The following is a 23,643-nucleotide window of genomic DNA, read 5'->3' on the forward strand; positions in this document are numbered from 1 at the left end:
AAATATTGAAGCACTGACTTACTCAATGAGTTGTAAGGAATGATGTATTTGGAGTAAAGGAAGGAATTGCCAGATGGATTATAATCCTTGGTAAATTTTCAAGATAAACTCTGGCCAAAATCAAATCTATCAAATCAATTTATGATTAACTTATCATGTTATAAGTTAGTCCTTTGTTAAGAACAGATCAATAGAAAGATACTGTGATAATAAACATCTAATAGTTGATTTACAAAAAGCTTGTACTTGGGCTACAGTTATCATATGTTGATGTACACAGTGATTACACTGACATCAGAAAAGTGTTTTCTGTAGGGTAATGGTCCTCAGGAAATGGTGGTGACTTTCCTAGTGTTACTTTCTGTAAACATATAACTTGATATCAAGGTTATAGTGAAATTTTATATTTGACAGCTTGGTAGGTAAATATTGCTTATCCATTCTGTTCACTCTCAAAGAGCAAGATTTGAATCTTTACAATACATATTCTTATGGACATTTTTCTTTTTTCCCTACAGAAGGATTGAAAAAGCAAACAATCTTGTGTATATTGATAGACATGCATTCCAGAATCTTCCCAGCCTCAGATATTTGTAAGTTTATGATTTATGGAACTGTTTCAACTCAAGTTATTTTTACATAAGTATTCTTTTTATTTTGATTTCTCTACACAATAACCATCCATGTAAATTTCTTTCATGTAATTAACCCAACTGCTCCCGTTGTGAAAGCTGTTCATATTCTCAGTTCAAAAAGATCTAAAAGATCTTTTAGATCTTTTAGATCTTTTAGACCTCTAAAAGATCCTGATGGCAATGAATACAATGCTGAAGAATCTAGAGCAAACCTCTTTAATAAATTCTTTGCATCAGTTTTTGTCAACAGTGATGGCACTCATCCAACATTCCAAATTTGTACAATCAATGAGCATGACAACTTAACAATTGTTGATTTTACAGAAGAAAATGTTGGTAAAGCTCTAAGTAAATTGAAGCCATCTCTATCCATTGGACCTGATGGTCTTTGTGCTTACTTTTTAAAAAAACTCTCTAGTAATCTAGCAGAACCCCTAAGTATAATCTTTAATATAGCCTTTAGAACCAGTTCCCTTCCCAGTCTCTGGTCGCTAGCCACAGTCATTCCAGTTTTCAAAAAAGGCGACCCCAGCTTAGTTGATAATTATAGACCTATCTCCCTATGTTGCGTCGCCTGCAAGGTTATGGAATCCATCATCAACCAATCCATTACCTTACACTTAGAAATGCACAACCTTCTCTCAAATAAACAATTTGGCTTCAGGAAAAATTATCATGCAATCTACAACTTCTCTACTGTAAAAACCTATGGACTACTAATCTTGATCTAGGTAAATCAATAGATGCAATATACATAGACTTCTGCAAAGCTTTTGACTCAGTAGTACATGATAAACTTCTCCTAAAATTAAAATCCTATGGCATTTCAGGACCCTTACACCACTGGATATCTGCTTTTTTGTCAAACAGACAACAAATAGTTAAAATTGGTAATGCTCTTTCAAATCCTGTTCCTGTCAAGAGTGGTGTTCCTCAAGGCAGCGTTCTTGGACCTACTCTCTTTATAATATATATAAATGATCTTTGTATTGATATTTCAAGTAACTGTGTTCTCTTTGCTGATGATGTCAAACTTTTCAACACCACTGACAATGCATCCACAATTCAAAAGGACCTTGATCATCTATCTGCCTGGTCTAAAATTTGGCAACTACAAATTTCAACCAGTAAATGCTCAGTCTTGCACATTGGAAGAAAGAACCCAATCACAAAGTACATGCTTGATGGACATTGCCTCGCAGATGACCCCACCCTGTCAAAGACCTTGAGTTTTTACATCTAACGATTTAAGTTCCAAAGCCCACTGCAACTACATAGCTAAGAAGGCTCTAAGAGTTGTCAACTTAATTTTACGTAGCTTCTTTTCAAAAAACACCATGCTACTGACCAGAGCATATAAAACATTTGTTAGGCCAATTCTTGATTACTGCTCTCCTGTCTGGAACCCTTACCATATATCTGACATCAACACAGTTGAGCGTGTCCAAAGGTATTTTACGAGAAGAATTCTCCATTCCTCTGAAACTAATAAAATACCTTATTCCACCAGACTTGATATCTTGGGTCTAGAAAACTTGGAACTTCGGCGCCTTCGACTGGATCTGGGTTTAGCATATAAAATCATCCGTTGTAATGTCCTTCCTTTCAATGACTTTTTTAGTTTCAATAACAATATCACAAGAGCTACAAACAGATTCAAACTCAATGTCAACCGTTCCAGTTTAGATTGCAGAAAACACGATTTCTGTAACAGAATTGTATATACTTGGAATGCATTACCTGACTCTGTGGTTTCTTCTCATAACCCCAAAGGTTTCACTCAAAAACTGTCCACGGTTGACCTCACCACTTTCCTAAGAGGACTCTAAAGGGGCGTGCATAAGAGCACAAACGTGCCTACCGTTCCTGTCCTACTGTTTCTTTCCCTATGTATATACACGTTTTTAGTACCTCATTTCTCCTCATATATACGTTCATATATTTATAACCTTTTATGTAACGCTTGTATATATTGTTATGACAAATAAATAAATAAATAAATAAATAAATAATAAAAATAAATAAAAATGAAAGTTTTGATGATAGTAATATTATTTTATTTCAGGTTCTGTAGCTTATGCATTTACTGCTATATTTTTTAGTGTTTTTAGAATGTAACTGTGGGGATTGTTTCTTGATAAGTGTGGCAGCTTCTTTCTTTTCCCATTTCCATATATGAAACATGTTGTGAGCTCCTAAAGCCTTTTGGGAAAAAGTAAACTGTATAATTCTAAGAACTGCAAGTCACTATCAGAAATATATTTCTAATTCTGTTATGTTTCAGGAGCAAAGGGCAATTCTGCTCTTCCCTTTGCTGCCATAATGATCCACATAATGATCCAGAAGAGCATTCTGGTTCTAAAAGAGTTTGTTTTTAATATACTCCATTGACTTAATTGAAACCATAGTGCTCTTCTGTTTAGGATAGATATTTGCAGTGAAGGGATAGTCAACAGGAAAAAGTCTACTAGCCCCTCCCTTTACTATCTTCTAACCACTCTGTGGTTGCCATCAGATATAGGAATAGGGATTAGCACTTTCCATGTGCATCAAACATTCATTCATGCAGTTCTGCCTACAACAGATGTTCTCTTTTTCCCAAGTAGCTCATATATTCTTTGAATGTATGTATATTGTATTAAAGTTGGAAGCAGGCAAATGTTAATGTTTACATCCTTATGGTTGAAGAAACAAAGTCTACAGTTTAAAAAGTAAGGTTTTACATTTAGGCAAAAAAAAAACAAAATTCACAGGTACCGTATATGTGGTACCTTGCTCAATAGTAGTACCTGTGAAAGGGATCTTGGAGTCCTAGTGGACAACCATTTAGATATGAGCCAGCAGTGTGCAGCAGCTGCTAAAAAAGCCAACACAGTTCTGGGCTGCATAAACAGAGGAATAGAATCAAGATCACGTGAAGTATTAGTGCCATTTTATAATGCCTTGGTAAGGCCACACTTGGAATACTGTATTCAGTTTTGGTTGCCGCAATGTAAAAAAGATGCTGAGACTCTAGAAAGAGAGCAGAGAAGAGCAACAAAGATGATTAGGGGACCGGAGGCTAAAACATATAAAGAATGGTTGCAGGAACTGGGTATGTCTAGTTTAATGAAAAGAAGGACTAGGGGAGACATGATAGCAGTGTTCCAATATCTCAGGGGTTACCACAAAGAAGAGGGAGTCAGGCTGTTCTCCAAAGTACCTGAGGGTAGAAAAAGAAGCAATGGGTGGAAACTGATCAAGGAAAGAAGCAACTTACAACTAAGGAGAAATTTCCTGACAGTTAGAACAATTAATAAGTGGAACGACTTGCCTGCAGAAGTTGTGAATGCTCCAACACTGGAAATTTTAAAGAAAAAGTTGGATAACCATCTGTCTGAGATGGTGTAGGGTTTCCTGCCTGGGCAGGGGGTTGGACTAGAAGGCCTCCAAGGTCTCTTCCAACTCTGTTGTTGTTGTTGTTGTTGTTGTTGTTGTTGTTGTTGTTATATATAAGGATATAATGGCCTTTTTTGCTTTTATTGTTTCACTTTTCACAACCAAAGGCCTTTTTTTTTAACCGCTGCTTTAATTTGTGATGGAGATACAAGAAGTCAGGCTCAGTTTGATTTGGGGAATTGTGACCCATTCAATACTATGCTGTCATTCCTTATTTGAATTCATAAAAACTGTGGTCAACACCTGAGGCGAATTCTACAATTTGTATTGTTGTTGTTGTTTTAATTATTTTTGGCACTGCAATGTATTCACAAATGCTATGCCAGACCAGTTCCTTCCCAGTTTTATTTTACACTGATCAGTTGATGAGATATAATGGAAAGGCAAAAGAACCTCAGCATTTCATCACAGCATTACACACTCCACTGAGAAAACTTGAGTGGCTTTTTAAAAACTTAATGAATAAAGAAAAGGGACAGAGCAGCAGATACCAGTGTACATTTAATTTTCCATTTCTTTCAGGCACCACATTATTTATTATAACTATACCATATCTTCAGACTTTTATGTTAGGAGGAAAGGTGCTAAAAAGGGGGATTATTTGCTTATTATTTCTTGCAGAGTCATACAATAGCCTTCTCTTACAGGACCACAATTGGGATTGGAATTTCAGCTGCTAAGTGATACGGTCATTAAACTGGATCTGATTTTTATGAACATTTTCACTGCAGTCATTAAGCAAATCTCATGGTCATTAAGTGACTCACGTAGTCATAAGCAAACCCGGTTCCCTTACCGGCTTTGCCTTTTGGAATCTTGTGATCATATGACCACAAGACACTGCAGCGGTCGTAAATGCAAGTCATCTGTACAGTGATCTCATAACTGTGGGGGTGGTGAGTCTTAACTTCGAGGTCAGACCGGTAATGGGATTCAGCCAGTTCGCACCACTTCGGGAGAACCGGTTGTTAACTTTCTGAGCAGTTTAGCAAACTGGTTGTTGGAAGAATTCATTAGGGCAGAGAACCGGTTGTTAAATTACTTGAATCCCACCACTGGGTCAGACCATAAGTCATTTTTGCCCATGCCATTGCAACTCTGAATCTTTGTTAATGAAATGGTTGTAATAGTAACATCCTGCCTTCTTGGTACTGATAAATCATAACCAGCTTTATATTCAGGTAGTCCTCAGCTTACCACAATTCATTTGGTGACTGTTCAAAGTTACAACAGCACTAAAAAAAAGTGACTTATATTTATTAGAGTTGATTGGTTTGAAACTAAAGCAGCATATAAACCTGAACAAGCAAGCAAGCAAGCAAGCAAATAAATAAATACAATCTGCCTATATCAAATCATGTTTTTCACACTTATGACCTTTGCAACATCTCCAGGGTCACGTGATTAAAATTCAAACATTTGACATATTTAGGCTCATATTTAGGATGGTTGCAGTGTCCCAGGGTCAACGGATCACCTTTTGTGACCTTCTGATGAGCAAAGTCAGCGGGAAAGCCAGATTCACTTAACAATCGTGTTACTAAATTAACAATTGCACTGATTCACTTAGCAACTGACTCACTTAAGCAATACAAATGTTGGGTTGAATTGTGGTTGTAAGTCAAGGACTACCTGTACTGAGTCATATGCAATTAGGAAACTAGGTTTACCCTGCCAGATGGCATGATTTTGGGGCAAATAATATTATTGACATCTCTCATTTAGAAAAGAAGCCCTGTACTTTTATATACGTCTCTGAACTACAGGAGTAACTTCTGGAGTAAGCATAGACAGAATGTAGCTTCACATTACATTTGATTTCTATTAATATATGTTTCAATCGGGAAAAAGAAATTGCAATTACTTGGTGTCTCTCTTCCACATGTTAATTTTTAAACTTGCTACTTAATTTTAAAATCTTAGTCAGGCATCCATATAGATTAATAAAGTAATTCAAACTAAAATGCTGGTCAATAACTACTTTATGCATTCATTGTTGAGGTGTAAAAGATAATTAACATGATTAGGGCCCAATTAAGTTGGTTAAGGACTCTTTCAGCCATTCTTTCTCCATCTCTCTCCCTTTTTTTTTAAAGAAAGTGTGCCCTTGACTTGCTTCCAAAGATTTTTTCATACAGAGCATAAAATTGTTAATTGCTTCTTTCCAGCAGGCCAAATGGACAATCTGTTTCCAAAATGGTAACTTGTTGCCTTTTTCAATACTATAGATATAAACCTGAACAAGCAAGCAAATAAATAAATAAATACAATCAGCCTATATCAAATCATGTTTTTCACACTTATGACCTTTGCAACATCTCCAGGGTCACGTGATTAAAATTCAAACATTTGACATATTTAGGCTCATATTTAGGACGGTTGCAGTGTCCCAGGGTCAACGGATCACCTTTTGTGACCTTCTGATGAGCAAAGTCAGCGGGAAAGCCAGATTCACTTAACAATCGTGTTACTAAATTAACAATTGCACTGATTCACTTAGCAACTGACTCACTTAAGCAATACAAATGTTGGGTTGAATTGTGGTTGTAAGTCAAGGACTACCTGTACTGAGTCATACGCAATTAGGAAACTAGGTTTATCCTGCCAGATGGCATGATTTTGGGGCAAATAATATTATTGACATCTCTCATTTAGAAAAGAAGCCCTGTACTTTTATATACGTCTCTGAACTACAGGAGTAACTTCTGGAGTAAGCATAGACAGAATGTAGCTTCACATTAAATTTGATTTCTATTAATATATGTTTTAATCGGGAAAAAGAAATTGCAATTACTTGGTGTCTCTCTTCCACATGTTAATTTTTAAACTTGCTACTTAATTTTAAAATCTTAATCAGGCATCCATATAGATTAATAAAGTAATTCAAACTAAAATGCTGGTCAATAACTACTTTATGCATTCATTGTTGAGTTGTAAAAGATAATTAACATGATTAGGGCCCAATTAAGTTGGTTAAGGACTCTTTCAGCCATTCTTTCTCCATCTTTCTCCCTTTTTTTTTAAGGAAAGTGTGCCCTTGACTTGCTTCCAAAGATTTTTTCATACAGAACATAAAATTGTTAATTGCTTCTTTCCAGCAGGCCAAATGGACAATCTGTTTCCAAAATGGTAACTTGTTGCCTTTTTCAATACTATAGATATAAACTTTATTAAAAGGAAAAAGTAAGGGGAATCATTATCTGTATGATAGTGTTTTGGATTTTTAAATTGCACCATTGGGTTCTTTTTGTTGCTTTATATTTATAATCTGGATTCTGGAATACTGTGTCATTTCAAGGGATGGGAAAGAAATCCATCATAAATTCCTTTGTCAGGTCCATGAGACACCAACATGGAATCTTCCAGAACAGATGAAAACACAATGTGTTGAGTTGGCTAGCTTATGTCTGAATGTTTCTTCACTGGAATGAACATTTGGGAAAGCTGCATGAAGAAAAGCATATCTTGGATAGCTTTAAAATGCGTATGAGTGTATGTACAAAAAGTATATATTGTGGAAAGTGGTATACAAAAGTATGTTTACTACGAAAATATTGATGGAAAATTGATGAAACAATTCAGGAGGTGATTTTAAAATATTTACAGGACATATTTTTACAGAGCAGTACTTGAAAATGTCACATTGGACATAGACTGTATTTATGTATTTATTTGCTTGCTTGTTTGTTCAGGCTTATATGCTGCTTTAATTGCAAACCAACCAACTCTGATGACTATAATCCCTTCATACATTTTTACTTTTAACAAATTTGATGGTTCCTCTCCTAACCTACATATAGTTCAAATTTGAAAGGGAATGGGTTTTCCCTGCACTGAGATCCATGTTGGGTTTGGTTTATAACTGTACATCCTTAGGGGCTGAAAAGGTGACAGGGGTTCAAACCTGACAATTCACACTGCAGTAAAAGTGTTTCTTTTGTTCCGCTTCATAAACATCCCCTTGTTGCAACATGGCCATATTTCACAGTGTTACACAAAAATACAGTTACATCTCTGAAACATGTAAACCAGAGAACCATATTCCTGGAGAAAATCTATGTGCTTGCCAAGAATTTTATTTTGAATTGTTTACTTTACAAATAAATATAATCTAGTCACTTTCATAAAACATTACAGGTAGTCCTCAACTTACGATCACAATTGAGCCGAAAATTTAGGTTGCTAAGTGAGAAACTTGTCAAGTGAGTTTTGTCCCATTTTACGACTTTCCTTGCCAGTTTGTTAAGCAAATCACTGCAGTTGTTAAATTAGTAACACCATTGTTAAGTAAATCCGACTTCCCCATTGACTTTGCTTGTCAGAAGGTCACAAAAGGGGAAATATGAACCAGTTGCCATGCATCCAAATTTTGATCACCTGACCATGGAGATGGTGCAATGGTCATAAATGTGAAAAATTCTCATTAGTCATTTTTTTCAGTGTCGTTGTAACTTTGAACAGTCATTACATGAACTGTTGTAAGTTGAGGACTATCTGTAGTCATTCAGTCCAGGGCTCTCCAACCTTGGCAACTTTAAAACTTGTGGTTGCTGGCTGAGGAATTCTGGGAGTTGAAATCCACAAGTCTTAAAGTTGCTAAGGTTGGAGACCGCTGATTCAGTCCATAGATGTAATAACTATATATGAAATAGGGAGAGCTGAAAAACCTAAAAGAAACACAAGCAACTTCACCATTGGATAGATTTTCTCAGGAAGTCATTCAGCCTGGCCACATTCTGGCATACTGGAATAAGGACAAGGACAGATTTGCCACCCCTCCTTCTGAGATGCAAAGAGCAGAATGTCATCAGTATTCATAGGCTCTTGGCTGTAGTGCTTAAAAGCCTTCCTTTGCATGCTGTTTGCTCTCAAGCAAATGCTGTGAGGATGTGAAACAAGTCAGATAATAAACCGTTATTAGACTGTGAATGGCAAGAATGATGGAAACAGTGCAGAACATTATGATACTGATTTGAAGGTTGGCTTTGGAATGGAACTAGTTGTTCCTTATGTTGGATATGTGACTTACTGCCACATACAGTAACAGTAACAGAGATGGATTGGAGGTCATGTAGTCCAACTCCCTGCTCACGCAGGAAACCTATACTAGGGATTCGAACTGCCAATCTTTCTGCCACTGTCTTAGCCACTGAGCCACCTAGGGAGCCGCCTATACTCACTAGTACCTCTACGACACAAGTTCTTTGTTGTTTCTTTTCATATTTCAGAATCCCTTCAGAACCCTCATACGTGTGTGGACAAAACTTGTTTTTCCCTTTTTATTGTCACATATTGTAGCTGAGAACTATGCAGCATATCTGTATAAAGTTGTTTACCGGAGTCAGAAATAATGTCAGTGACAAGATCACAAGAACATCCTGGGACAGCATTCTCCAGTCTAGTATTCTCTGATTCTGTGGGATTATAAATTACATTAACTATTTTGCTATCCTCCAAATATATTGAATCAACAGTGAACATCCTGACTTACAGTAATACACCTAGAGGACATTCATGTTGAGAAGGCATTTCCCATGAGTCCCTCCTTCCTCCCATACCTAATTATGACTATATATTTTCTCTTCTTTTAGGTTAATATCGAACACTGCCATCAGATTTTTGCCTGTTGTTAACCAAGTACACGCTTTGCACAAAGTTGTGTTGTAAGTTTTTCCTGGATAGTTTTCCAGTTTTAATTTTAGGAATATATATTATGTATGTGCATGTGTGTGTGTGTGTGAGAGAGAGAGAGAGAATGGAGGTGGAGAGTAAAGCAAAGAGAAATAGATTTCTAAGGAGATTCTCAGTCATCCTGGTGATAGTTGTCCCAAAAGTGCTTTTTCAAGAGGCAACTGGACTTCCGTGTTTTTCTTTGAAGATGTTTCACTGGAAATATCACTGGAAGCTTTCAATAAGAGACTGGACTGCCATCTGTCAGAAATGGTGTAGGTCTCCTGCTTGGGCGGAGGGTTGGACTAGATGACCTACAAGGTTCCTTCCAACTCTATTATTCTGTCCTGTACTTCTCATCCAAGAAGCTTCTTCAGCTCTGACTGAATGGTGGGTGGGAGGATGGAAGGATTTATACTCCTATTATACTCAAGGAGTATAAATCCTTCCATTTCCCCACCCTCTAGTCAGAGCTGAAGAAGCTTCTTGGATGAAAAGTGAAACGTCTTCAAAGAAAAACAAGAAAGTTCAGTTGCCTCTTGAAAAAGCACCTTTGGGAAAGAGAAATAGGAGACATAAATTAAAATGGATTCCATCCAGATTACAGTTTAGCTCATACAAATCTTCAACAGGGTAAAATCTCAGATTTTAAACTTGCAACACAAAGATGAAAATAGAAATTGATAGGGATAATAAATATTTTATTTCTGGAAACTCTTGAGTGCTGTACATCCATATGGTGGATAATTCCAAAAGTTTAAAAGTGAATATACCTTCAGAATTGAACAATAGATCAAATTGGCCATGTAAAATTCTTTCTAGTAAGATGCAGTTATCAACATCATGTGAACATACTTCCAGTTATGCAGAGACTTCCCCTCCATCTCTTTCACATGTACCTACATGCCTGTTGGGACCCAGACCCAAGTAGGTAGCAACAAACTCAGTCCGTGATAAAATAAACTTTGTTCGAATAGCTGGGAATTACTTCATTCCCAGCATCGTGTAACTCAAAATAAAACAAAGGCCTCACAAACACACATTCTTGGGTTATCACGAACTTGAGTCCAATTAGGCAAACTGCCAAAGGCCCTTCCTGATACATGTCCAGAAGTCAGAGCAGAGAACGGAGCAAAGAACGCAGCTACAACACTGTTTTCCGACAGACTGAAACACTGATCTTGTTGGTGGTCTTGCTGGTCTTGTTTTAAGCCTTATGGGAGAGGCCAATCATCTCTTGGCCCTACTCCTGAGTTGTCCTCTCTGCCTGAGCTGCTCTTGCCTTCTGGCAGCTCTTCTCATGCGTGCATTAGGAACAGGCTCCTCCTGTTCCTCTTCCTCACTAATATCAGACTCTGGGGGCTCTGGAGTCCACACCTCAGTCTCATCGCTGTCCGATTCCGTTGCCAGCTCCATAGGTTGCTGACAGACCACAACAATGCCCTTCCCCAGATCTGCTTCAGAGAGCTCCTAGCCTTCTCCAGAACAAGCACTGGGACAAGATAAAAAGCTGCAGAGAGAAGGAGCAATTCATTCTCCTTATATCTGTTGTAGCAGTGAATACACACCACTGGAATTCATTGGTAAAATACTTCTGAAGACAACAAAGCCATTTTGTAGGAAACCTCCTAACACTGGCATTTACACAAGAATAGGTTCCCAGAAGAAAATAGGATTTGCCTTCAAACTCTCTCTTTAAAAATCAGACTTTGACCTTTTCTTGTGAATTTCAAATTCTGTTATGCTGATAGTGATTCACAGCAGAGAGAGCATTATGTGTGGTGATTGCTGGTTGGAGGTTCAGCCACCATAAAAAAGAACTTTGGTACATACCAGAATTTGGTCCTCAATAAAGTATTATTAGTTCTCATGTAAAGTACTTATTAAATATTTGCATGTTTATATGATTGTAATTATGCATTTTTACTTTGGTATCTACTACTATAAAATCTTACACACACACACCAAAAAAAACCTGCTAAAGTTTAAAGAATGAGAAAAAAAGAGGTGCTGACTTGTATTTCAACAACACAATACAAAAATCCATGTTTGTATCCTTTCCCTTGTCTTTTCTTTTAATCTCAGAGATATTCAAGACAACATAAATATTCGCAGAATTGAAAAAAATTCATTTCTGGGCCTAAGTTCTGATCCTGTTGATATGTAAGTTAACATCTGATTTTATACATATACATATCATTTATTTTTTGCCTATTTGCATGTATGTCAATCTTTCATTATCTCAGAATTTAAAAAATCGAGATTTATGAACCGTTATTCTAATGTATTATACTAAAATAGTGCTGTCTTTTAAAAAAAGGAAACAAGAAAATGCAAATTTCCTTGACAAATAAGGACAGCAATAAAAATCACCTTGGTTTCTATTGTTGCTGATTTATCCAACTCAATCTCTTTTCTCACAGCATTTCCAGTTTCTGCTTACAGCATATCCTATATAGTGCTCCCTTTTCCATGTCCTCATTTTCTCAAGTTTATACTGCTTAACCTACATTTTTTTAAAAATGCAGATGCTATAGTGGGCTTTGAATTTACTACAGCTTTCCAAGTGATTAAATTTCATGGATGTGAAAACAGGTTTCAGTTCTGACAGAATTGAATTGCTTTACTCCTTTTGCATTCAGTGCCCCTCCCCCCCGCTCTTTTTCTCAATATGAAGCACATTTAAAAATTAATGAGGCTCCATTCCTTCCCCCTTTCACATGCCAAGACACTCTCATGTCATTCAAGTGCCACTCAAAGTCAGCGGGATGGCTTTTTATTTCCTGTCAGCTCCCAACATTCCCTTCCTTCATGAAACGATGGGGAGAGCAGCTGATTATTTGATACACTTGTGCATAATGTTAATATATCATTACTGGCTACTTCACGGGACAGTGTCAAGCTGTCTGCTTGGAACCTTTTGCATTGTACAGGAACAATCATATCTTTTAGTAAATCAGCATGCAGCCTTGACACTTCTGTCTGTTGGACATAACTGAAAATAAATAAATACATACATACATACATACATACATACATACATACATACATACATACATACATATATATGATGCCTGCTTTCTCTCACAATCATTATGAAAACGGCCAACATTTGCTTGTGCCACTTCCAGAAGCTTCATTCGGACATGCTTTCTGACCAAGGTCAAGTTAAATAGAGTTCAATCTGGGCAGTTTGGGAACGGCTCTGTCCCTCTTTTCCAACATATTACATGTTCCTATCTCTGTTTTATATCCACTTGCATAAAACAGTGGGTGGGGGGAGGATTCCTTATGGCTGTTCTTTAAGCTACTAAAATAATGGATCCTTCTGAGTTGGTCGGGATGACCTTCTGCAAGATCCTGTCCGGTTCTGTACTACTGAACTCTAAGATTCTGGTAAGGTATTGCTGTGAGCGGTGCTTCTAAAACTAGGCAAAAGGGAGCTGATTGCAGACAAACTTCAAGTGTGTGGTCTAATAAGGTGCACATGATGAGCAGTGATAAATCTTCCATTTTCCTTACTGAAAAGAAGGAAATTCTTTTCAGTAAGATTAAGAAAGGCCCATGTGTGTAGTAAGTTAATTTGCATTGCAACCGGTTCTAAAAACAAGCCTTAACAATTTACCTGGCTCACTGCAAGAAATCCTATGACACCGTAGATTTCTGGAAATCTTGTAAGAGGCGTGAATCAAGTGTTAATGCTGGAACTCAGCTTCCATCTTAATTGGTTCCTTCATGTATTTATTCATTTTATATACTGTCTTCCTGCTCTTTGAACACTCAGTAGATTTAACAATATAGAAACACAAGATGGAAATAATGTAATCGTACGGCAATTAAAACAGCAAGTGCTAAAATCGTTTACATTTGATGGGCTATGCTAAAGAGATATATTTTTATTGCTCTTTTAAAGGTGAAAAATGTGCTTCAAATGCAATTCCTGAAATCCATCACAAGCAGCACCCCAGGCAAAGGTCTTCTCCCATGTGCTCACAATATCTTCCTGGGCACCATCCACCTCTCTGCTCTACCTAAATATTTTTAAAGTTATTTTAATTAAACAAAATTAAATGCATGCCATAAACAGTCTTAGAAAATAAAAATAATGGATGGCTGCAGCTGAGCGTAAGCAGGACCTCTTGTTCAGGAAATGAAAAAAATAAACCAAAAACCTAAGTGAAACATAAAGCAATAAAGAGCATCCTGGGAACTAGAGGGAATGGTTCGTCTTATTTTAGAACCTCATCTTTGAAGATCCCAGACAGCCATCAATATGATCTCAAAATTTCATACTTGCCTACTAACATTGGAAAGGCAGTATAGTGCAATCTAAATCCATGTTCATATTTTTAGCTATCATACTGCAGACTAAATGAGGATCTTCTGTATTCTTTCATCCATATTATTTATAAAGATGTTAAGCAAGAAGGCCCAGGAGAAAACAGATCTTTTTTCCCTGATCTCTAACCTAATGCAGAGCTGCCAATGAGCATTATTCTTGCCTTCCAAGAGCCTCCTGTCAGGAAATAATTATCTGTTGGATGACTTCTCAATCTGAATTTTCCCTCAAAAAACAGGAGTCTGTTGTTTGGAGGTCCACCTCATGATTAGGTCTTCTCTCCACTGCCACAAGAGCTTATGTCAGGGCACCTGACAGTGAAGCTCTTTCTCTCTGGTTTGTCACCTCCAAAGGCATAATGGAAGGTTTTTTTGGTAAGCTGTGATAGGTTCTGACATGTATTGAAGATGTGACACCAAAGGGCGTGTGCCTTTCACTGTCAAAAGGGTAATCTCCCATACCAAGAACATAATTGATTTCCACATCAATCTTCACACTCCCTCTCGGACCTTAGATAAGTATATCGCTTGAATGGGCAGGTTTCGCTCTGGATTAGAAACCAAGTGTGAAGGATTTCTGACAGTTTAATTAAATGATTCATTGTTAACCCATCACTCAGGCCTGCCACTTTGGGTTAAGAGTGAATGAGCCTTTCCAAGTCACAATAAGAGCAGAGTAGAAAGCAAATTATGTGGGAGGAATGATAAATATAGCCAACTGTAGATTATTTGGGTCTAAGCAAGGAGCAAAGAGAGGGAAAGGCATATTAACTTCATTGAATCCTGAGGAACAAATTCTCAGCAGGCTTTGAGATTCCATGGGCAGGCTCCTCAGGTTTTATTATCATTCCATCATTTTACTAGCACATTCAATATTCAAAGAAATTGTATATTCTAACATATTAAATGTTTGGATAGAGGAGTGGTTGCAGAAGGAGAACTGAGATTGTAAAATGGTACGTTCAGATGACCAAGACCTAGCTTGAATAGCAAGGGCTGAGAAGAGGACTCACTAAACTAGCTTAGTTTAATTATCTTTAAATGCCCTTATTGGGGATGGTGTAACTGAAATATAAAGAGAACATATCCCTATTCCAATATGTTTACAATCTAAAATTTGCCCAGGAAAGGGAGATGAAAACAGGAATAAACAGGTGAACAATGCATGTCCATTCATTTATACCTATTCATACTGTATCTGTAATACATATTATGGTCCTAGCTTCCTATTCTACTATAAGGAAGTGCAAGTAGGTATGAATTATTTAAAACATTCTACCTCTATTTATCCCTTTTTCCATTTGTTTCTCCCATCTTTGTGACAATGTGAGGACAGTTCTGGCAAACAACTAACCTTTTTATATTATGTGATACATGTTAGTGGATGGTGATGACTGTGCTAAACAGAACACAGACATTTGATATTTGAAAAAATTGTAAGGTCTATATAATCAAATTTTACTGTAGGATAAATCAGAAAATTTTAAGTTAGTATTCTTAGTGGTGAATTGCAAGTTAATTATTTTTTTTTTATTTGCATTTATATCCCGCCCTTCTCCGAAGACTCAGGGCGTCTTACACTATGTCAAGCAATAGTCTTCATCCATTTGTATATTATATACAAAGTCAACTTATTGCCCCCAACAATCTGGGTCCTCATTTTACCTACCTTATAAAGGATGGAAGGCTGAGTCAACCTTGGGCCTGGTGGGACTTGAACCTGCAGTAATTGCAAGCAGCTGCTGTTAATAACAGACTGTCTTAGCAGTCTGAGCCACTAATTAATTAATAAAACAGGTTACATTGAGAAAACCAAACAAATCCAACAATACAAGCAGAAAAAATTAACTTAAAACATAATTTGAAGTAGGAATAAATAGCAAATAGTTAAGAATCTCTTAAGAATCAACAGACAGAGGAAGCATCCTACATCCTTTTAACCAGAACATGGAGATATCCCACAAAAAGTTTAGACTAGACTAGACTAGACTAGACTAGACTAGACTAGACTAGAATAGAATAGAATAGAATAGAATAGAATAGAATAGAATAGAATAGAATAGAATAGAATAGGATTTTTTATTGGCCAAGTGCGATTGGACACACAAGGAATTTGTCTTGGTGCATATGCTCTCAGTGTACATAAAAGAAAAGATATGTTCATCAAGAATCATAAGGTACAACACTTAATGATAGTCACAGGGTCTAGTCACAATCAGGAAACAATCAATATCTATATCTATATATCTATATCTATCTATCTATCTATCTATATAGATATATAGATATATATAAAAGATACATCCTCATGATTTGCTTTTATTTCATCTTTAATCTGCCACATAGGGTTAAAGTCACATTTAACTGTTTCAGTTTAAACTAGCATTGACATCCTCTTTTGTCATGATTTTTTAATTTTTTATTTATACCCACCTTTATTATTCTTTTATAAAGAACACAAGGCATCAAACAATCTAATACTTCTCCTTCCTCCTATTTTCTTCACAACTACAACACTGTGAGGTGGATTGGGTTGAGAGAGAGAGCACCCATATATAGTTGATGATATGGGTGCTGAAGACATGCCCTCTCCCCTTCATCACTGGGCATTGGTCTCCATGGCCACTTTCCATGAGCTGCTGGAAAAAATTAGATACCTAATTTCTGCAGTAGCATCTGCCATAGCAACCAATTGGTGCTTCAGAAAGTGCCAACTAGACACTTTGTGGACTTCTTGAATTCATGGGTTCGATGTTTGTTTTTAAGAAAGGGGGACCTGTTTTTTTAAAATGTGAGTTTAATGCTCTTTTGAAAGAGCAATAACTTTTGTTTAAAAATAAGGTCTAGAACAGGGCTATAAAACTTGCAGCCCATGGGACGGAAGCGTTATGCGCTGACCACGCCCGTGCCTGGTTTAGCAAGGGTGGGGAAAGCTGCAATATGTCATGTGATGATGTTGTGACAACGCACTGACAACCCTGGTCTAGAGTATAGACATTTAAATTAGAAGAACGCTAGACCTCTGTTCATGAATAGCCTGATTGAAAGACACAAAGAAGTACAAATTTGCCTGTTACTTGACACTCAGGAGACTTTAAGGGCAGCTACATTCTTTGCCCCAGGCATCCATCTGCACTCTTAAGTGCTTTAACACACACTAAAGAGAGTGGTTGATCCTTGTTTTCCAGGTAGCGTTCACTGGGAAAGTCCCAGAATTCCCCCAATCTTTTTCTTGAACTTTTTCCTCATTAAGAACAGGGAGGAAAAGCAGGGGGACTGGAAGAATACATCAAGTTGATGCAAATATGTTTGAAAAAAATGTAGTTTGAACAACCGTTTGTACTAAAAGTCTTTTAGAGATTAAAAAACAACTTTTTTTTCTTGCAGAAGACTGAATAAAAATGGAATATGTGAAATTGAAAACCATGCCTTCAATGGGACTATCTTGTCTGAGTTGTGCGTATATTTGTATTGTATTGTATTGTGTTGTGTTGTGTTGTGTTGTGTTGTGTTGTATTGTATTGTCACGTTATGTTATGTTATGTAATGTTTATATGGAATTATTTAAAGATTTCCTATGAAATAGTTACTGCAGCAAAAACTTTCATTTCACTTTCTCACTGTTTAAAAATATAGTATGTTCTCTAAACTATGGTTACATTAGCACTGTGTGGGGAAATACTTTTGTCCTATGTCAGTGGCATAAGGGAGAGGAAGAATGAATTTTACCAAAGCTTTGTACTTTATATATATATATATATATCTCCTCTCTGCTCAATATCTGGAATAGAACTTATATACTTCCTTAAAGGACTGTCATGTTAATTTGTTGCACCAAAGCTTGTGCCAGGCTTTCTAAATCTAGGGCTCTATCAAAAGGTATTTAGAAGGCACCAATAACTATGAATAAATAAATTACTTAAAAGTAATATTCTTTTGAACAGAGAGTGTTAAGTAAGTTAAATACCAAGGACAAAATCTCAAAGTTCTTAATTTTTGAAATATTCCACAAGAATTCAAATCCCTTCTACATACCTGAATATTGGAATCAATTGGCTATATTCCAAACAGGAAGTCATTCTTGGTTTTCAGAATGGAACTGTAGACTGTAGAATAACCTTTGACTTAAAAGAACATTCTCCAAGAGGGCATCTTCAGTTGTATGGGAACTGCCATACCAGATTTCCCAGTGAACATGACCAAGACAAATCTAAATTATATGAAATCGTTTAAGCAATGCAGTTAGCTGAATGAAGGGATGAAATTAAATCAGAACTTTCCAAACATGTAAACCAGGATTCTCAGACCTTTCTGAAACCATATATTGCTGACATGGAATGGCTCTCATGATGAAACTGTCATGAAATTAAGGTCCTGAAATGGTCAGACCCAAAATAGTCATTTACCAAATGCAACTGGTAAAGATCTGCCCCTTTTTTTCTAGCTTTCCCAGGATACATGCCAGCATAGTTCTCTCTATTATAGGGATTGACGGATACATTTCCAAGTGACACACAGCATTGCAGCAATATTTATTTTCTGAAGAAAGCCTGTGAACTTGCATGAAGCTCATTTTTTTTCTTGGGAAAAAATGTTGTTGGATGGCTTTTTGTTTTTCAGAAGTTTTTCATCATAAAGCAACCTTGTCAAATGTCACAGGGAGTCTATGAGCAATTAGAGAGGTCTCTAAAGATACATGAATATGTAGATACCTTCTTGAAGTACCTAGCTTTAAACAATTGTTTTTTGTGTGTCTAACAGAAATCTGAGTGATAATTATAACCTAGAAAAGTTACCTGATGAAGTTTTCCAAGGGGCCCATGGACCAGGTTATTTGTAAGTAATACTTCTTGTTATATGCTTACCATTGCTGATGCTTATATAATCTCAGATAAGTAGATGTTAAGATACCATCATGGCTCACATTAAAAAAAATGCCTGTGGCTTTATGAAATTTAAGAAGCATTTAAATTTCATCACTGCATGAATCTCTTTGCTCCACACTGTATATTTACTTTTGATTCTTTGCTCCCCTAAAGAGCACAAAATAATTAACACATAATTCCCAATTTATGATTCATTTAAGGAGCTTTGGGTATATAAAAAACTAAGGGATGTATTTCCTCATGAACTGGCAATGGATTCCAATTTAGATAAGCTAAAAGGGAGTGAGGAAAAATTCATAGTCAATCAAGTTACAGATTGTAGGGATTAAAAGGAATCTTAGAAATCATCTAGTCCAAACTCGTACTCATTTCAAGAATCCAGCAGAATCTCCATTGCTGATAGCTATTCAACATCCTTTCAAAAGTATCCACCAAGACAGAGTCCCATTTTTCTAAGCAGACTGTTTCACTACTTAATTCATCCTAATATTCCGCCTGAATTGTCTTCTTTTAGTTTTCAACCATTGATTCTCTCTTGATCTGACAGACTTATAGGCATTTGTTGTATGTTGCTACATCTGCTTTTTTATTTAGTTTTATAAACCTTTATAAACCTTATAAACCAGCGACACTGCCTCGCTGACGGCACCCTGAGGAGTCCCTCTCTGTGAGAGCGCACGGGTCGGTGAGAGGTATTCGGTAGCAGTAGGCGGTCCCGTAAATAACCCGGCCCTATGCCATGGAGTGCTTTAAAGGTAGTAACCAAGACCTTGAAGCGCACCCGGAAGGCCACAGGAAGCCAGTGCAGTCTGCGCAGGAGAGGTGTCACATAGGAGCCACGAGGGGCTCCCTCTATCACCCGCGCAGCCGCATTCTGAACTAACTGAAGCCTCCGGATGCCCCTCAAGGGGAGCCCCATGTAGAGAGCATTGCAGTAATCCAGACGAGACGTCACGAGGGCGTGAGTGACCGTGCATAGGCCATCCCGGTCTAGAAAGGGGCGCCCTTTTAATCTTTCTTCCCAGGCAGGAGGGCCACTTAATCCCTCTATAGTTTTTGTATTTAGTGTATCATTCACTTATGTAGGGGAATAGTAACAGATTCTTCCAATTGGCCAAGCATAAATACACAGGTTTAATATACTGTACAGCCAATTCATATGAAAACCACATAATTAGTTTTAACATTTCTCTATTTACACCATCAGTATCAGCAATTTTACAATGTTTCCATATTCTCATGTATTTATTATTTGCTTTTCATCATTGGGTGGGTGTTAAATTGGATAGCATTTGCTTCAAATTCATTCTTCAACCTATGAATTTTAATTCCCATGCAAATCTCTAAAATACACTTTCTATCATTCCTTCACTTCAATTTCACCCCAAATCATTTCATCATTTTTATTTTTAATTCCTTTCACTCTCCTGCAGGCAACTTTTTATTCATCTCCACCTATTTCCAAAATAATGATATTTCAGTCAAAATTGCTCTACATTTTCTCTGTCTCTTTTAATCTTAACTATGCCTTGTTTTTACTTTTTATAAGCAGTATACAATATTTTTCTCTCATCTTTTTTTGCAGCACTAATTCTTTTACATGCATTTTTATCCACGTGTACATTTCATCATTCTCCAAAAATCCTTCTTAGTTCTTACTTACTTTATATACAGCATTTTAATTGCTATTTGAATGAGAATTCGGAATTCAAGACTTAAGAGAGTCAACCATGCTTAAATAAATAATAAATAATAAAAGATTATTCATTATGCTGGAAAAAAGAACAAGAGCAAAAACATTGATTTATCTGGCAATTCTGTTTTTGCCAAGCAAAAATGTTACTTCAAGCCAATCGCTCTTGTAATTGAAAATATATTTAGTGTAAGGTGACAGATGTCTAGAAGAACACTGTTCCATGAAGTTGGCCAGGATCAAAAAAGGCAATTCATCATCTATGATACAATGGTAATAAAACAAAATAATTCTCATAAAAATAACTCAATGTTTGAATTTAAACAATTGGATGAAACTGAACTGCAGTGAAATCAATTTGATAATCCTTTAGTACATATTTGTATTCGGCTCCTGCTTACAAAGGTATTGCATTAACATTGTCCGAAAGGAAATATATAACCTACTCCACACACGCACGCACGCACACACACACACACACACACTTATCCCATGTCTCATCCCACGTCTCATCCCCAGAGAAAGATTTATTGTTTAAATGGAGCTCTAGTAACTGTATATCCAAAAGTGAAATGCATACTATAAAGTAGAATTGACATACTTTACAGAAAATAGAATAGAATAGAATTCTTTATTGGCCAAGTGTGATTGGACACACAAGGAATTTGTCTTTGGTGTATATGCTCTCAGTGTACATAAGGAGAATAAAATGCATTCATCGAGAATAAAAAGAATAAAAAGAAAATAACATCTAAGGGTTTTCCAAAGAGGTAAATGAGGATACATTTGGAAATTTGAGGATCATATGAGGCTAATAGTGTTATGACAAGCAGACGAGCTTTTACCATGAACAGTAAAAAAAACTCTAACAAAAATAAAACTATTCTTCACTGCATAATTAGATTTAATTGTCCAGGTATAAATAGCATATTTAAACAAGAGGCTGAGAAATCACTTATTTGAATTATTTTCCATATAACAACAAAATGGAACCCTTAATAGATGTGGAATTTCATACAAATTTTATATGGCTAATAGTGTTTTATCAAAAAAGGGTCTAATTTTCCAAAGAAAAAGTGATGCAACACCTACCTTTGGAGTTACAAACCTCCTGATGAACAGAGAAATTATTCAGCTTCATGCTGCACGCAGATAGAGCCTTAAATGCTGGAAACTCTGCAGCTGGCTCTTATCAATTCTGATAAGTCAAGATGTTGTCCCATGCAACTTATTCTTGCCTTCTAGCTTCCGTCTTCCCTCTAGGCATGATATTGAGAAACTGGTGCAGGTTCTAAGTTTGCAGAGGGAGAGTCTGAAGTAAGGGAATTTAATTCTGCCCCAGCACCAGGGCTAGGACCTGCTACCTCAACAGGAAGTTTGTCTGGTGTTGTGTCCTGTTTCTTTGTTCTCTCATCAATGGCTTACATGCCAGGGGCATGATAAAGGATCCTTCCAATGATGGGAATCACAGCAGACCACAAAGCTTTCAATCTGTCAAAATTTGTATCCATTCCAGCATATTTCCTACATTATTATGATATGTTTTCTATTTTCACAAAGCATCTTATTAGACAATTGGAAAAGAATTTCTCTACGGAGAAAATCAAAATGATAAAACTACTATTACTACCTGTGTTAAAAATCCAATGGTACATTTAACTACTATCTTAAAATCTACTTCCACGGTTACTTACCTACAGATAGAATCATCCCTATCAACCAACCAGTTAGACATGGGATCAAATCTCCTCCTTCAAAGATTTAAGATAGATTTCAAAAAAATTGGTTTTAAACAGTCACAGACTGAGTTTAAATTAGAACTGTGTAAAAATAATGAACATGTAATTGCTAAAATGTAAATTTTTACATTTAAATTTTCAATAAAACTTTAATTGAAATTTGAAACAAAAGAAGTATGTGAAAGATTATATCAAAGTGGGATAAAAATTTTGGTCACAATATACATGATACAGTAGGAGAACATATGGTTAAAAGGATTGAAATTTACATTGTATTAAAAACTTAAAGCAACTTTTTAATAAAATGATGCATCTTGTCACCAGAAAAATTGTCTAAAATGCATAAATGTATTTCAAGTTTATGTTAGAAACATGAACAAAATGGAGGGACATTTTATCATGCTTGGTGGAACTTAAAAAGGCAAAAAGTTTTGGATTCAATAATTCAGAAGATTTTAAAGATTAATATACAATTGAAACCAAAGATTTTTCTTTTGGAACTTATCAATAAACAATTAGGGGGAAAGTCATGGAACTTTATTTTTATATATGAAAAGTGCAGCAAGATTATTACACGAACAAAAAAACATAAGATTTATGGATTTAATGATTAAAAAAAAGATTATTAAAAAGTGAGGGAGACATTGTAGCAGATAAATTTATACTTATAACTGCTGTAAAGAAAATCAGAAGTGATTTCTTTATATTTTTTCTTTTCTTTTTTTCTGCATTTTTGGCTTTTTTTTTTCTTCTTGCTGTCTTCTGCCTTAATATTAGTTTCTATTAGTTTTTACCTTTTTTTAATTTTAATAAAATTATGTGGATAAAAACCCTCTTCCTTCGAACCAATTAGTTGAGCTCTTGGCCTTTCAATAAGAGCAACTTCTATCTTTGTTGTTGTTATTGTGAAGTCATGTCTGACCCATCGCGACCCCATGGACAACGTTCCTCTAGACCTACCTGTCCTCTATCATCCTCTGGAGTCCCTTTAAGCTCACGCTTACTGCTTCAGTGATTCCATCCAGCCACCTCATTCTCTGTCATCCCCTTCCTCTTTCGCCCTCAGTCGTTCCCAGCATTAGGCTCTTTTCCTTCTATCTAATTGCCTTCCAATTTGGATGTGTTTGTGCACTCAGAACCATAAACAAATAAAATAATAATGCCAGGATGAAAGCTTCTTTTTCAGCAATAGGTATTGCTGATGACAAACTACGTTTTTCTTAAAAAAAATTTTTAGATAATTA

General features: G+C 36.2%; 1 protein-coding gene across 1 annotated transcript in view; it reads left to right on the plus strand.

The window, feature by feature from the left end:
* Positions 1-23,643, plus strand: part of FSHR (follicle stimulating hormone receptor) — a 96,161-nt gene that overhangs the window by 62,944 nt on the left and 9,574 nt on the right. Inside the window, exons 4-8 of the mRNA XM_058164984.1 lie at positions 519-593; positions 9,665-9,736; positions 11,829-11,906; positions 17,469-17,537; positions 18,843-18,917. Of these exons, the coding sequence (XP_058020967.1) occupies positions 519-593; positions 9,665-9,736; positions 11,829-11,906; positions 17,469-17,537; positions 18,843-18,917 (369 nt within the window). The remainder of the gene's footprint in view (positions 1-518; positions 594-9,664; positions 9,737-11,828; positions 11,907-17,468; positions 17,538-18,842; positions 18,918-23,643) is intronic.

Source organism: Ahaetulla prasina, chromosome 1, assembly GCF_028640845.1.
Source record: "Ahaetulla prasina isolate Xishuangbanna chromosome 1, ASM2864084v1, whole genome shotgun sequence".
NCBI lineage: Eukaryota > Metazoa > Chordata > Lepidosauria > Squamata > Colubridae > Ahaetulla > Ahaetulla prasina.